This window comes from Zootoca vivipara, chromosome 6, assembly GCF_963506605.1.
Source record: "Zootoca vivipara chromosome 6, rZooViv1.1, whole genome shotgun sequence".
Classification (NCBI taxonomy): domain Eukaryota; kingdom Metazoa; phylum Chordata; class Lepidosauria; order Squamata; family Lacertidae; genus Zootoca; species Zootoca vivipara.
In genome coordinates, this window is record NC_083281.1 from 85,643,033 (window position 1) to 85,659,358 (window position 16,326).

A 16,326-nucleotide genomic window follows, 5' to 3' on the forward strand; every position below is an offset into this window, starting at 1 on the left:
GCTCCCCGAATCGGTCGCTCGCTGAAGGCACGCTTCTGCGCATGCGCGAAGCGCCAATAGAGCACTTCTGCACATGCGCGCTCTGCACAGATCGCTTCTGCACATCCAAGCGCCGCAGAACCCGGATGTAAACACTTCCGGGTCCGCAGTGGTCGGAAACCGAAGCAGTCGCAAACGGAGGCAGTCGCAAACCGAGGTTTGACTGTATTCTGTTCATGGGGCTTACTTCAAAGTGAAGGGAGCAGCTAGCGCTGTGGTCTAAACCACTGAGCCTCTTGGGCTTGTTGATCAGAAGGACAGCAGTTTGAATCCCTGCAACAAGGTGAGCTTATGCTGCTCTGTCCCAGCTCCTGCCAACCTAGCAGTTTGAAAGCACGCCAGTGCAAGTGGATAAATAGGTACCGCTGGGTCGGGAAGGTAAACACCGTTCCGGGGATTCGAACTGCCGGCCTTCTGATCAGCAAGCCCGAGAGGCTCAGTGCTTTTCGCAGGTGCTGAAAAGAGAACAGTGAAAGCTCCTGCCTGGTATCAATAGGCAGGGAGTTCCAAAGTGTAGATGCTGCCACACAAGAAGATAAAGTCCTTACAAATGTGAAGCAGGCATTATGTGGCACTCAAAACAGTCGAGTGGGCAATCATGTAGATCAGGCATGTCCAACAGGTAGATCGTGATCTACCGGTAGATCACTGAATGTCTGTGGTAGATCACAGATAGATCATTGGCTCCCTCCAAAGAAGCTGAACAACTGTGGCTCCCCTAAAAAAGCTCAAAATTTTACCTCCCTCCTGAAAAAACTCAACAACTTTGACCCGAACCCCCCCCCCAAATGGGCCTTCCTCCTTCCTAAAAAAGCTCAACTTTGACCTGCCTGAACCCCCCAAAAGGGGAGTAGATCACTGCCGGGTTTTTAACTCTGTGAGTAGATCACAGTCTCTTGGGAGTTGGCCACCCCTGATGTAGATAAATGAATTCATTGAAAGTGGACAGTTGATTTTGCCTCATTCGTTCAAGGTTGTGGGGCGTTTTTTTGTTGTTGTTGTTGAAGCCTTGCATTCAAACTGCTGAGGCCATTGCTCAAAACAGAACAGATCGGTACATGGAATAGCCTTGAACGCACAGAGAGGCTCATCACACAGCTGACAAGTTCAAATATTTGCCGGAAATGTAAAGAAAAAGAAGGCGAAGGTGGAAGTGTAAGGTTGTAAAAGAATTCTGGGAAATGATATATAATGAACTGGAAAAAAATGGTTTAAAATGACTTTTTAAAGGAAAACAACCCAAAAGCTTTTTTTATTATTGTAAAATCAAAAATTATTATTAAAAAAGAGAAACACATCACATGGAGGCGCTATTGCTTTCAATTCAACGTTTATTGATATACGCAATTTTGTGATGAGTCCCGGGGAGCCAAAACCTAAGGCAGGAAAAAAAACCTCGGGAGTGGGGTGGCCCCATCACACCAGCTGAGTGAGGAATATAAAACACAGTGCCTATTTATTTATTTATTTTTGCCAACCTTCAGCAGGGCGGCTGCAGGGCAGTGCAAATGCATAGAAGCTCACGCATACCCTTTCAGGCATGTTTCCGGAAGCAGAGGCAAGGCGCTTTGTTAACAGGAAGAGAAGGCAGCTCGTGAGACTCTGGACTTTGGCATCACAAGGCATTGAAAGAGGGAAGGCGAACCTGGGGCTCTCCCAGTTCCGCAGGACTACAATTCCCATCGCCAACAACAACAAACTGGCCTCAACTCCTGGGGGAGATGAGAGTGGGGAGTCCAGCAACATTTAAAGAGCATCAGATTCCCCCCCCCCATCCTGTACTGACAGGATAAAATATCACTCTTCTTCTGAGGCTGGGGGGGGGGGGAAATGGCGAAAAACAGGCTACTGACTGGGGTAGAGGGGCTTTTGCAGCTATTGTTAAAGTTGCAAAAACAAAGAACATGGGACTGACTGAGGGAGAAACTTTTGGAATAACATTGGGATATCAGCTCCACTCAAGGCATGACGGTTTGCGGCAAAGGCAGGGAGAGGATTGACAGGTAAGGGCAGGAAAAAACATCCTGGACAGAATAAATGTCACACACAGGGGGGGAAACAATGATACAGAATGAGATCTTCACTTGCAGTCAACTTAATGTGTCAAGACGAATCGAAGTTATGAATATTGCAGCTGTTGTATAAGGGATTGCCATTAGGACGGGGACGGGATTGAAATCAGTAAGATTTTGGAACACAGAAACAAAGTAAATTATCAAACCGTCAATTCTAGCACACAGGGGGGGGGCGCGGGACCTAAATTATATAATTTGGTATTTGAATGCTTCGTAATAGGAATTGTATTATAATTTGGCATTCTTATAATGAGGCTATTATTGGATTATTGTAATTGAAAACTAATAAAATTTATTATCAGATTCTCTCCCCCCCCCACCCCCGGCAATCCTTGCACTACAACAAGGGAGAGAGACGCTGCAGGCCAGCTAAAACTCTGCAATAATTTTAAATGATGGGAATCAGGGTTCGCTCCATCTGCTCAGCTGTGATAGGCCAGCCCCGTCCATCTTCCTTTCCCTCAACAGCCACCCAGTGGCAGAGCTTTATGCTCCGGGGGCGGAGAGCAGGCGAGGGCGGGGCTGGCGTGCGTTCTGGGGGCGTGGTGTGCGTTCTGGGGGCGTGCCGCACCGCATGTAGGAGCGTGATGCGCATTCTGGGGGGGAGACCGCTGCCTGTGGGGGCGGGGCACCAGCGTGGGCGGGAGGGGGCAGCCGCGATGGCGCCCTCGGGGTCGTGCTGCCCTGGGCGGAGCGCCCCAATCGCCCCTTCCCTCCTACACCCCTGCAGCCACCTGGAAGCAACCTGTCCATCAGGCTACCTTAGTGGAAGAGATGGAAAGCGGAGCCCACTCTTATCAGCTTTGTTAAAGCACTGGCTCCATCTGTGCCAGCTGGTCCTTATAAGTACAACCATTTAAGAACTGGTGTCTCAGCTTGACTTTTTCTTCCCCTCTTCCCTCCCTGTCCCTTTTTCCTTTCATGCCGTGTCTCTCGTATCATAAGCCCACAGGTAGGAACTGTCCTGCTCTAGTTGATTGTATGCAAGCCACCTCTGGGAGCCGTTTTGGCTGAAGCGCTGGATACAAACACTCTAAACCCATGGTTCCCAACCCACAGGGGAGGGGGGCAATTTGGTTTTTAAGGGGGGCAATTCGAGAATGAGTTATTACCAGTTAATGGCCTTTAGGCTTCCTCCACATGAATAGAAGTTTACTTTTTGAAGAATAAGAACATATGTCACCGGGACAGATCGTGAAGCTGAGGCTCCAATACTTTGGCCACCTCATGAGAAGAGAAGACTCCCTGGAAAAGACCCTGATGTTGGGAAAGATTGAGGGCACTAGGAGAAGGGGACGACAGAGGACAAGATGGTTGGACAGTGTTCCCGAAGCTACGAACATGAGTCTGACCAAACTGCAGGAGGCAGTGCAAGACAGGAGTGCCTGGCGTGCTCTGGTCCATGGGGTCACGAAGAGTCGGACACGACTAAACAACAACAACATGTCACCAGGGGAGGGGGGGCTCCAGGATTTGAAAGATGCTTAGGTGGGACATGGCCAAAAAAAGGTTGGGAACCACTGCTCAGGAAAAAAAAAACCAAGTGGTTTTCAGTGGAATCATGTTTGTTCAGGTCCTGCTAGCCAGGAATGATGGGAGTTGTAGTCCAAACAGCCGGTGATCCAAGTTTGGGAAACCCTGAAGTAGACCAGTACTTGCCTTTACTGCCCACACATCCCTCCATCACAGCTCTGCCTTCTTTGAATGCAGGGCTGGGGAACCTGCAGCTGTTGAAAGACTCCACCTCCTATCATCCCTGAACCTTGGTTGTTCTGGCTGGTGGGAGCTGCAGTCCAAAAACATCCAGAGAGCATCATGTTAGCTACCCTGAAGGTATCTAGCCCAGCATCTTGTTCTCACCATGGCCAACCAGGAGCCCACGAAAAGGACCTGAGCAGAACAGCTTGCGATTCCCAGAAACTGTCACACTGCCTCTGACAGCAGCCACTAATAGACTTGTCCTCAAATAAAGGCAAGTTTATAAGGCTGGTTTTTTAAAAAAATGTTTTCTCCTTTTAAAAAATCTGCCTGGAAATGTGACAGGCCGACCCGATCCTATCTCTTTTGAGAATGAACCAGACTTCAATGGCTTCATCCTTCCCTAATACCATCTGTATAAGGCAGATTTCCTAACTCTCAGTATTTTAAAACGTTTTACATCCTTGGTGAAGTGGTTACTGCTATCGTATATATTTTTTTTACACACAAGCCAGCATTATATTATTCTACATTGCTGGAAGACCCAGGGAAACACTTTTAATGTAAGAAAGCACTCTATTTTCTCTCTCGCTTAGGGAAATTCCAGAGAAATAGATCACAGCAAGTATAAAAGTCCTGTTGGACATTTAGCGCCAGGTTTCATCCAGCCCCGAGGACAACCATGCAAAGTTCACTCTGGCCTCACTGAGGGATGGCATGATGCGCAGGCTCCTAAGCGGCTCCAGGGCTCTCCAATTCTGCCACTATGGCTCCACAGTCACACTGCTGTGGGTCACCCGTGCTCCATACCAGCCCTTCCAGTAGACTGTGTCCTGACCGCCGTGTTCGAAGCGGACGAAGCAGACCCCAGGACCATAGTCAGTGAAGGTGTGGGTGATCTTGGGTGCAGGAGGAAGAGAAAAAGACAAGAGGGTTAGAGGAAAATGTTTGACCCACCCCAAAAAAGTGAAACATAGAATTGGAAGGCACACGAGAGGATATCTGGCCCACGCAGGTGTGAAGAACCTTTGGCTCTCCAAAATGTTGCTGGACTACAACTCCACTGGCCACGCTTGCAGGGGCTGATGGGAGTTGGAGTCCTGCAACATCTGGAGGGCCCAAGGTTCCTCACTCCTGATCTACATCAGGGTTTCCCAAACTTGGATCTCCAGCTGGTTTTGGACTACAATTCCCGTCATCCCTGACCACTGGTCCGGCTCGCTAGGGATTATGGGAGCTGTAGTCCAAAAAGAGCTAGAAACCCAAGTTTGGGAAGCCCCAATCTACATGCACCGACAGGATCCCTGACAAGACAACCAACTGAAGCAGCCAAAAATCCATTCAGCAATATTGGCTAACAGTGGAAGCCTAGAATCAGAGTATTTGGGGGGGGGACCAAGGCGGTCACCTGATTTGCCTCCCTGGTCAAGGCAGGATCTGCATCAGGTGTGGGGAACCTTTGGGCCTCCAGAGGTTGCCGGACTACGGCTCCCATCACCCTTGGCCTCTGACCATGCTTGCTGAGGCTGATGGGAGATGTAGTTCAAGGAAGCAAGAGGCCTCAATCATGATAGCCAGGCAAAAGTACTCCAGGTGTACTCCAGGTGAGAGATGCGGCTTGGAGAGGGGTCATGCCCTATGCTGGTGGCCTGGCAGAGATGCCTGAAGGGCCACTTTCAGGCTCCAGGCCTGAGATTTACAAATGTGCATAATATATACGGGATCAGTTGCTAATGTCCACAAGCCAAGCCGAACTGGGAATGCAAGGCAAAGCGAACTGGGAATGCTTGCAACAGGAGACACACCCACCTCGGTCCATTCGCCCTCGTTGCCTTGCGGGACAGCAATGGTGTCGCTCACAAACTCGGCCAGCACCTCCTCTGTCGAAGACAGGAGCTGCACTTTCAAGTTGTAGAGGCAGCCAGCGTCACACCGGGCTGCATACCTGCAGGATGAGACCACACAACACCCATGACTGTGGAAGTTAAGCATGAGCCAGTCGTGTGAAGCTGTGGCAGCAGAAGAGCCAAATGCAGCTTGAGGCTGTCTATGATGCACAGGGCAATAGATAATAGGACATAATAGAGATTTCAATCTCTAACGGTGGTATTTGACTCCTTCTAAGTTAGCAAAAATGTATAAGACAAGTTCAAATATCTGCTGGAAATGTAAAGAAAAAGAGGTAACTTTTATCGTATGTGGTGGACTTGTAAGGTAATAAAAGCCTTCTGGGAGATGATATATAATGAAATGAAAAAAAAGACTTAAAATAACTTTTGTTAAGAAACCAGAAGCTTTCTTATTAGAAATTACAGGTACAGACATACCCAAGGAGCAGAAAAGACTCTTTATGTATGGAACAACAGCCGCCTGGATGTTATTAGCCCAGAGTTGGAAAGAAGACAAATTCCCTACCAGAGAAGAATGGCAAACAAAGCTGATGGAATCCACTAAGATGGCAAAGCTGACTGGAAAACCCAGAAACCAAGAGAAAAAAGGAATGGGAAAAATTTATAATTTATTTAAGAGACCACCTCAAGCAAATGAAAACATTCACTTGTAATGTAACAATATGGATTGATAAAAAATATAGATTATGGAATAATAAGATAAAGGTAAAGGGACCCCTGACCTGACCATTAGGTCCAGTCGTGACCGACTCTGGGGTTGCACGCTCATCTCGCATTATTGGCCGAGGGAGCCGGCGTACAGCTTCCAGGTCATGTGGCCAGCATGACAAAGACACTTCTGGCGAACCAGAGCAGAACACAGAAATGCCATTTACCTTCCCGCTGGAGCGGTTCCTATTTATCTCCTTGCACTTTGACGTGCTTTCGAACTGCTAGGTTGGCAGGAGCTGGGACCGAGCAACGGGAGCTCACCCCGTCACAGGGATTCGAACCGCCGACCTTCTGATCAGCAAGCCCTAGGCTCAGTGGTTTAACCACAGCGCCACCTGGGTCCCTCTATGGAATAATATGCAGTTGTAAATGTTGACATTTGGACCCATGGAGGGGATGGGGGGAAGTCTCGAGATCCTCTCCTAGTATCGACAACATTCACACAGGCATAGCACCAGTCAATGAGCAGCGGTGGAGGCAGGGTTCAATTCTACATTGGCCATGCTTGCCAATTTCCCTGCTGGATTCCAACAGGTTCCACAGTCTCTTCACACACTCTTACCAGTCTTTCACCACAATTTTAGGCTGGGTGGTGTCCAGAAGTTCCTCCCAGTATCCTTCGGCACGGAGATCAATGACTTGTGACTTACAGCACCACCTGTGACATTTAAAAAAGATTAACATGCAAGCACGAATGTATAATATTGCATACCCTCCAACATGCCACTGATGAAAATAGAAACGTCGTATAGAAGAAGAAGAAGAAGAAGAAGAAGAAGAAGAAGAAGAAGAAGAAGAAGAAGAAGAATCTTACTATTTACTCCCCACCCACCTGGCTGGGTTGCTACTCTGGGCGGCTTCCAACATATATAAAACACTAGCTAGCCCAGCCACGCGTTGCTGTGGCTCATCCGTTTGATTCCCCCCACCCTGTCCCGATTCATGACGTATCCCGCCCCTCCTGCCCCCACCCCCGGTTCATCCCTGTGACTGGTCCCACCATGTCCTCCCCCCCCCACCCAGGTGAGTCAGTACTTCCATTCGGCCTAGTATGTAAATGGGAGCTGAGGTGTTGTGGAGAGGGAAGGTTTTATAGGTGCAGTACCAGTGTAACCACCGCTAGAGGGCGATGGTTTGCAACCTGGTTCTTTTCCCAGCATGCATTTTCGTCTGAGTGATGTGTTTTGAAACATGGGGTTTGGGGTTTTTACTTGGCAAAGGTGTGACATCTGTCTTTGAAAATGGTACTGGGTCACTCTCATATCTGCATGCAGCATTGTGTCAAAATTTGAACACAAGCGGTCAAGCGGTTTTGGTGAAAAGTGGATACTAACGGACATTTACATTTTTACATATATAGATAGTAAAACATCCTCCCTCTCAGGCCACTCGCTGCTAGTAGCATTCTCTGTGCAATTCGTCTTCCTCGTTTTACAGCAACTGCATACCCTCCAGCATTTCTCTGAATGAAATAGGGACATCCTATTCCATAACAATAATTTTACTATCAATACCCCACCCATCTGAATGGGTTGCCCCAGCCACTCTGGGAGGCTTCCAACTTATATAAAAACATAATAAAACATAAACATTTTAAAAACTTCCCTATACAGGGAAGCCTTCAGATGACATGATTCGGGGGTCAGATAACTCCCTACCCTCCAACATTTCTCCGATGAAAATAGGGACATTCTAAGGAAAAGCAGGACATTCTGGGATCAAAGCAGAAACCGGGATGGCTTCTGTAAATCTGGGGCTGTTCCTGGAAAATAGGGACACTTGGAGGGTATGTAACTGCCCAGGGGCGTACCCAGGATCAAAATTAGGGGGGCAAGGGGCGGGGCAAGGGGTGGGAGGGGAGGGGCCACAGTGTGGATGTGGGCGGGGCTACATGGCTTGTGCCTCCCAGCTCTTCCGAGGAGGCGGCCCTAGGCTCCCGCTCCCAGCGCGAAGCTCCAGAGGCGCGCGGGAAATGCGAGCCTGTGGCTGCCTCCTCCGCACCTCCCAGCTCTTCCGAGGAGGCAGCCCCAGGTCCCGCTCCCGGCGCGAAGCTCCAGAGATGCGCGGGGAATGCAAGCCTGTGGCTGACTCGTCCACTTACGCTCCCCACTCCCCGCGCGCCTCTGGAGCTTCGTGCCAGGAGCAGGGGCCTGGGGCTGCCAAGCTGCGCCCCTGAGCCTTTTGCTTCTGGGGGGGGCAATTGCCCCCTCCTGTCCCCCCCTGCCTACGCCCATGTAACTGCCTCAAACTATTTGCACTCAATCAAATGGTGAATATGGGCTTGAATACAGCCCATAATATGGGGAGTAGTTCATCCTTCCCTCTATTTCTGATGCTCAGGTTACCGGCGCCATTACTAGTTTAGCCAAAAACGGTACCACCTATAAGATATTTTTTATGTATGTTATTTAGAGGATTCTCTTGGATTAAGCAGTTTGTCCATCTTTTAATGCTCTCCCTATACATAAAAATGTAAGGCTGTCATCACACAGCTCCCATTGGAGGATCTGTGCTGTTGTGTCACCCAAAGGTCATAAGTGCCGATTCATATGAAGCCCAAACAGCAGCAGCACCCGCCCACAAGCATGATGTTACAGAACCACAAAAAGGTATTTGGATGGAGGAGTGTCCAAGGGGACGTGCTGATAACAGCCCGATGAGAACTGAGCATGCTCAGAAGCCAGAGGGGGGGGCAGAGGGATCAAATGGAGTGACTGGAACCCTGAGTTGCAGCACTTTGCGCTACAATATACTTAGGTTGCATGCACATTACAAGTGGATGAGGAAACCCAGCCAGATGGGCACGGTATAAATAATATATTATTACTAGTCCAGTCCAAGGCGACTATGGGGTTGCGGCGCTCATCTTGCTTTCAGGCTGAGGGAGCCGGCGTTTGTCCACAGACAGCTTTCTGGGTCATGCGGCCAGCTGGACTAAACCGCTTCTGGGGCAACGGGACACCGTGATGGAAGCCAGAGCGAACAGAAACACTGTTTACCTTCCTGCCAGAGCGGTACCTATTTATCTACTTACTGGCGTGCTTTTGAACTGCTAGGTTGGCAGGAGCTGGGACAGAGCAAGGGGAGCTCACTCTGTCACAGGGATTCAAACAGCCAACCTTCCAATCGGCAAGCCCAAGAGGCTCAGTGGTTTAGACCACAGCACCACCAGTGGCATACTGCAGATGGATAAGAAAACCCAAGAAGAGTCGCAGAGGTCTCTAGAGTCATACATCCTGACCCCAGAGGCCACCAAGCAGCCCATAAGCAGGGGGTGACTAACATTAACCCTCTCCATTGTTGCTCCCATTCAGAGGTATAAAAAGAACTCCAAATTTCAGACGTTCCACAGAGGCATCTTGGCTCAAACCAGGCTACCTTACAGGGCTTTTCACTTACTCAAAAGACGAGACGAAGTATTTATGGACATCCTCGCTGGGGAATTCTTGCCCAAAATTTCCAGGCAGGTCCTCAATTGCCCAGCCATCACCTCCGTTTTCCACATCCTCCCAGTGTTCAAGGCCCTCTGTGGGATAAGACAACAGCAACATTAAAAATATATATTTATACTTTTCAAGTTTATACATTTCACAAGTTGTATTTTGTGAATCATTAATTTTACAATCATTTTGACATTTCAAAACTTGACTTCCTTCTCCCTCTTTCTGCGGTTCCTTAAATACACATGCATGTACACAGAATACTGTTCTTCCTGGAGGGAAATCTGTCAATTTGGTGTTTCCTCCATTTCTCGTATTCACAGTCTTGTCGTTCATTTCTCCAAAGCTACACATCACTTTGCAAATAAGGAAAAGAAAACTAGCCCTCCTGAAAACTCAATGGCATGTTAGTGCGAGTTTTTGCCTAACACACCCATTTTTGTACGCGATTGTGCCTAATCAGATATTGTTGGACTACAACTCCCATCATCCCTGACCATGCTGCCCGGGGCTGATTTTGTTTATCTATTTTAACAAAAACGATATAGCGCTTGATTTCGGGCGGTTTACAAGAATACAAAATAAAGCATTAAAATGATCAGTTTTAAAGTTTTAAAGCTGCTTTAAATATAATAATCCAAAGGCGGTAAGAATCCATAGGAGCTAAGCGATAAAACACACACAACTTCTACATGTCTGAACGGGCTTGGCTAAAGAAAAAAAATGCTTTCAGCAGGTACCAAAGAGAGTACAGCAAACATTCCTGCCTGATTTCAAAAGGCAGGGGGTTCCAAAGGGTAGATGCTGCCACACTATAGGATCGATTGCTTACCAGTGCAGAACGGGTATTCTGTGGCACTTGCAAGAGTGCCAGTTCCACAGATGGAAACGGGTATATATTCAGTAAGGTAATCTTGCAAGTAAACTGATCCCAAGCTGACTGTTGAGAGCTTTCTATACCAGTAGCAACTTCTTGAACGTGACCTGGTAACAAATTGGAAACCAGGGCACAGCTCTGATCGGAGGTGGTTTTTATGCTGACAGGGCCTCACTCTTGCCAGTAGCCCTGCCACAGCACTGACTGCAGGATTAAGTGCAAGGCAAGCCCCACCAAGAGCACCTTGCAGTAATCTAGCCTTGACGTCACCAATTCCTGTAATATTCGGAGTAATATCTGGAGGGCTGGAATGGCAAGCTAAGCTGACGGACTACGCCGAAATGGCAAAGCTGACTGGGAAGCTCAGGAACCAAGAGGACAAAAACTTTTTAAAAGAATGGGGAAAATTTATAACGTATTTTAAGAAACGACTGCAAGTGGAAAGCAGTCAAGGGGCGGCGGAGCCATAGGTTTGTCATAAGATGTGTGTTAATATCTGGATTTGGCTGACCCTGCCCGGAAAGACTGCAAATCCGCAACTGGAGGAATTAACGAGCAGAAGCCTGGACATGACTTATTGGGTCTTTAAGATGGCGTCTGTCCGTGATAAACGGTTGGTGGGGCTTGGAAAACATTCCAGTCTGGAAAAAGAATGCAAGGACTCATGGGGAAGCTGGACAGAAAAATCCTCACAGAAACATAGGCTCTGTGGTAAATCTCGCTTGAAAACATTTCAGAGGCTGTGATAAGAGGAAGAGAACAATATTATTAGAACTGTTGAAAAAAAAATCTGGACTATGTTGGATTAAAATGACTGGGAAGAACTTGGAACTTTGATTAGAATGGCAGCAATTATTGATATTCAGAACCTTAGAATTTGAAGCAGGGGGAAGCAAAAATTTTATAAATTGGCATAATATTTGGTTTAATAGATATATATTTGTATAATTTGGAATAATTGGTTTGATATGATTGATTTGTAAGTGAAAATTTAATAAAAATGGATTTATTTTTTTTAAAAAAGAGATGACTGCAAGTAGATGAAAACAGTCGCAGGATTTTAATTTCACTTGTAATATAACAAATACTATGGATAATATGGATTAATACAAAATATAATATAGATTATGGAATAATATGCAGTTGTAAATGTCGACATTAGGACTCATGGAGGGGATGGGGGAGTCTTGTTATAAATTGTTATAAATTTATATTTGTAAAATCAAATAAAAATGATTGTTTTTTTAAAAGGAATATCCAGAGGACGACAAATTAGCCACACAGACTCACAATGTATTATTTTTATTCTCATCCTGAAGATTTACCAGCTCCGCCCCCCCCCCCCCCCCGGCATGCCTTGAACGGTTCAGACAGAAATTCAGCAGGTGCAGGCTTTTCTAGCCTAAAAGCACAGTGATGGGCAAAAAGTTTCACCTGCCAGATTGCAAGCATCCTGGCATGCGGGTGCCATAAACCACACACGGGGGGGGGGGCAGAGATGGCCACCCTACTGCCAACTCCTTTATTGTTTTTTCCAGAATGTTCTCTAGCCACTTGCCTTCTCCATCAGGGTTCTTGATTAAATTCCGCTTCCTCTTATTCAGGAAGTAGAGCGTCTGCCAGCTGTCAGCACTTTCTTCTTCCGCGTCTTCCCCAGCAAAACCCTCCTGTTGGCATTTGAGCAGCCAGAGGGCAGCTCCGTCAATCAGGTTTTTCCACTGGGAGCAGACCAGGCGACACACCAAGACCAGTTCAACCGCAGGGAGGGAACTAAAGATCCGGACCAGAAGAGGCTCTGGGAGGGTCTCCATCCTGGAGGAGAGAGCTTGGTAAAATGTACTAGGGTTGTCGCCCCTACTCAGAGTAGGTCCTTTAAAGGCGACAGACATGACTGACTTAGACCCATTCGTTTCAACAGGCTGTTTCCAATGTTAGTCTTACTTGGAACAGAGCCATTATGTTAATGAACATGCCTAACTAAAAAAAATATTTAAAAGTACTTAAAAGTACACACACGAATATGCACAGCTTGCGGACCTAAAATATAGAATAAGAGAACAAGAAGAACATACGTTTAGAGAAGATTGGAAAAGGTTTATTGAATATATGGGGGGAAATTGTGTACACTTGAAAACGCTGGCAGCATTAAGATAAATTCAACAGTATAAATAAGTTTTGATGGATGTAATAATGGAATACAGTCGTACGTTGGCTCCTGAACGCCTTGGTACTCAGACATTTTGGCTCCCAAACGCTGCAAACCCGGGAGTGAGTGTTCAGGTTTGCAAATGTTCTTTGGAAGCCGAACATCTGACGGAGCTTCCGCGGCTTCCGATTGGCTGCAGGAGCTTTCCGAAAGTTTTGTTCCAGTAAGTCAAAAGGAGTTCTGGAAAGGTTCAACTTCCAAGGTACGACTGTACTGAATGGTTTAGTTTATGTAAACTATGCAGGGATTTATGTTACGCAAAATGAACCATGGAAAGAGAAGAAGGGAAGTCTTTGATATTTTAAGGTTGCTTAAGTGAATATTCTAAAATGTAAAACAGAAAATTTAATAAAAATGATAGAAAATATATATATTTAAAAATAACACCAAATTTAATTTCAAACTGACACAACCAACACCTCCGCAGTGGTGCTTTGTTTATGCTAGTTCAGAGTGGCTGGCTTCAGCCTAGGAACGCCTGGGTTCAAACCCCGCTAGCCCTGCCAGTTCAGCCATCAAGCTCCTCGAGGGACCTTGGGGCTGGTTATTTAGCCAATGTATTTCACTGGGACATTTAAGGATTTTAAAAAAGAATAAGAAATAAGCCCATATACCTTCTTTGGAGAGAGAAGGTTTGGCTATCACTACTATGTAAGAGTCAATGCCTGAGTTTGTTCACTTCCTCCTCCCTCCCCCTCCCTTTTTCCTCTGATGATATTTCTTTTTTTAGTCATAAAAGCAAGAGCAGTCTTTTTATTTATTTATTTTTAAAAAAACTGGTAAGTAAGCAGCTGATCTGCTTATAGATTTGTAAGCAGTTGTTGGGAACCTTTTTTTTTTAAGCGCAAAGGGGAGAGATCCTTTAAAATAAATCAATAATTAGACTGCAACTGTAAGGACATGTTATTGGACTCCATGGGGCTTGCGACAAAGTAAATAGACTTTTGATTTTGCTGATGAGACAGAATCGGGTAAACAGACTTACCTTTGGGGTGTGCAAGAGAAACTTAGCAATTTTATAAGCCACTGCTCATTATATATATAAAAAAACGAGCCTCCCTCTGCCTAAGCGCCTACTTGTTCCAATGTAACAGAAGCCAAACATTTTAAAAAACAACCAAATTAGCAAGCAGGTGTTTAATTAACACCCAGCCCCCTGGATGAGCAATTTGCCATCTCGAGGATTTAAAAATCAGCCTCTGTTGAAGGAAAAGAGAACCAGACAGATGACGCGGTCTGCACCACCAAATCTATATAGGGTTGGAGATACGCTTGCATGTTGCGATCCAAAATGCATTTACTAGGGACGTAAGCCCCTTTGAGCTTACAAGGCCCCAATCTAGTTAAAATTGACGAGAAGAGGCCAGAGTTTGGCCGCAAATGATCCGATCAGATCCTGCAGGGATCTCTCAAGAATCTGGGCGTGCAGAAGGTCCCATGTTAAGTCCCCAGAGGCACCTCCAGGAGAGACTCCTGCCAAAAACCCTGGAGTGCTGCTGCCAGTCAGTGTAGACAATACTGAGCTAGAGGGACCCATGGTCTGGCTCGGCATAAGGCAGCTTCCTAAGGTCCTAAGAAACTGTCTCTGAGACACACCTTTCCCCCCCCTCCCTCAATCACGTAGCAAAGTGGGGGGGGCTCCGTCCAGCCTCTTACAACCCCCTTCTTTGCACACCTGCATTGCAAGGTTGGCCAGCTGTGCTTCTCCAATGACTCTGGTAGTTACTGCTACCACCTCCACCGCTGTCCCTTTGAGTCGGTTCCCCACGTTCAGGTTTTAATTCTGTTAATGTTCGTTGGTTTTTCTATGCGTTTGGCTATTCTTGTTTCTATCTGTAAGCTGCCTTGAGTGCCATCAAGCTGATGCTGTTGCTATTATTATTATTGTTGTTGTTGTTGTTGTTGTTGTTGTTGTTGTTGACCTTGATGAAAAGATCAGAGAAAGATCTCTGCCCCCAAACCTCGGGAAACGTCTGCCTTTTTGGAGCAGAAAATCCCAAACAAATGACCCATCAAATGCAACGTCCACTCAATACATCCATAATCCAGTATCATTTGATCTGGGCTCCTCCGTCGACTCATCTATCAATGATTTATTTATGGTTCTAGAAACGAACTTGCATCTTCTAATTTTTTTAATGGGTAAAGTTGGGAGAGGAAGGGCATTTTTTTTCCCCCAAGGGCTCACGTACCTTCAAGACGTCCGGACTTTCAATCAAGGTTGGGGAGGTAAGGCGTCTGCAGGCGGGCGAAAAGGTGGATTTTGCAGGAGGGGGGAGGAGAGAGAGAGAGGAGCTGGTGCTTTCTGCTTCCTAGCGCAGCATCGCAGTGGTCCCTTTCCTTTCCGTGACACAGCAAGTCTCTGATGTCCCAGCCTCTTCAGGAAGGTTAGAGAAGAGGAGGAGGAGGAGGAGAGATGTTTTCTGGGGCTTCAGACTCCGCCTCTGGAGCGGGACTGGTCTGATCTTGTCTGTCGCAGGCAAGTAACTTCAGATCTTGGCTCTTGTTCGCTGTGGCTGTGAGAGCGAGAGCGAGCATGCAGACGAACCAACGCAAGCATCAAACCAGGGAAACGTGCCCTGCAAGACCGCGAGGTACGCCTTCTCTAGGGGAATGCTTGCAGTTTACACTTCCAAGCCAGGAAAACGTGCCCTGCGAGGACAACCTTTGCAATGACACTTCCAAGGGCAGCCCCGAGGAAGATGGAGCAAGCCCGTTTGGGTGGGGCTAGGGCCGGATTTGGGTTTGATGAGGCCCTAAGCCACTGCAGGCAATGGGGCTTTGTCCTTTGTCAACAACAAATGGTCGCTGTTTTTTGTGCAGAATATATGCTATATGGTAATTTATGGACCTAATAGGTATCTAAAGCCATTTGCACGTAACAAGATATGTGATATTTTAGGGAACAGGCTAGCAGGCGGGGCCCATTATGACTTGCATCATAGGAGCCTACAAGACACAAAACACTGTTGCTGTATGTACTGGTAGTTTGGTTTTTTTGCTATGTTTGTTAAGGTTGTAAATATTCTTTTGTGAGCTCTACAGCACTTTGTGAACCTTATAATATAACTTTATTTGTGCCTGTACTGCTTAGCCTATTTTTTTGTTGTAACTTTGAGTAGAAGCTTGTTGTTTTGGTGATGGTTTGCAATTGTTTTAGTGACGATAATTACCTTATATGATAATTATGTTGTAATTGTGATGTCCTGTTACATTATTTCCTGATTGTAAGCTGCTTTGTGACTCGTGTGAGCGAAAAGCGACATTGGCGTATAATGAATGGATGGATACAGAGGTGCAGGCAGAACTCAGCGACGTGCCCATTGCTCCTCCCACTTCTTCTCTGGCCCCGCCCACCACCAGGATGCGG

General features: G+C 46.7%; 1 protein-coding gene across 1 annotated transcript; it reads right to left on the bottom strand.

Annotated features, from left to right (window-relative positions):
* Positions 1-2,835: 2,835 nt before the first annotated feature.
* FBXO2 (F-box protein 2) lies at positions 2,836-15,284 on the bottom strand. Its single transcript, XM_035120996.2, has 6 exons — positions 15,149-15,284; positions 12,309-12,562; positions 9,833-9,959; positions 6,996-7,091; positions 5,622-5,757; positions 2,836-4,711 (listed from the first exon to the last, which is right to left on the bottom strand). Exons 2-6 carry the CDS (start codon positions 12,559-12,561, stop codon positions 4,577-4,579), a joined length of 747 nt encoding a protein of 248 aa, XP_034976887.1. The 5' UTR covers position 12,562; positions 15,149-15,284; the 3' UTR covers positions 2,836-4,576.
* Positions 15,285-16,326: the final 1,042 nt, after the last annotated feature.

Excerpts from the sequence above, each read along its gene's own strand:
- FBXO2 (XM_035120996.2), bottom strand. The coding sequence starts at position 12,561 with ATGGAGACCCTCCCAGAGCCTCTTCTGGTCCGGATCTTTAGTTCCCTC. Across the intron at positions 9,960-12,308 it reads CAAGAACCCTGATGGAGAAG|AGGGCCTTGAACACTGGGAG; the intron begins GCAAGTGGCTAG and ends CTTATCCCACAG. Across the intron at positions 4,712-5,621 it reads ACGAGGGCGAATGGACCGAG|ATCACCCACACCTTCACTGA; the intron begins GTGGGTGTGTCT and ends CCTGCACCCAAG.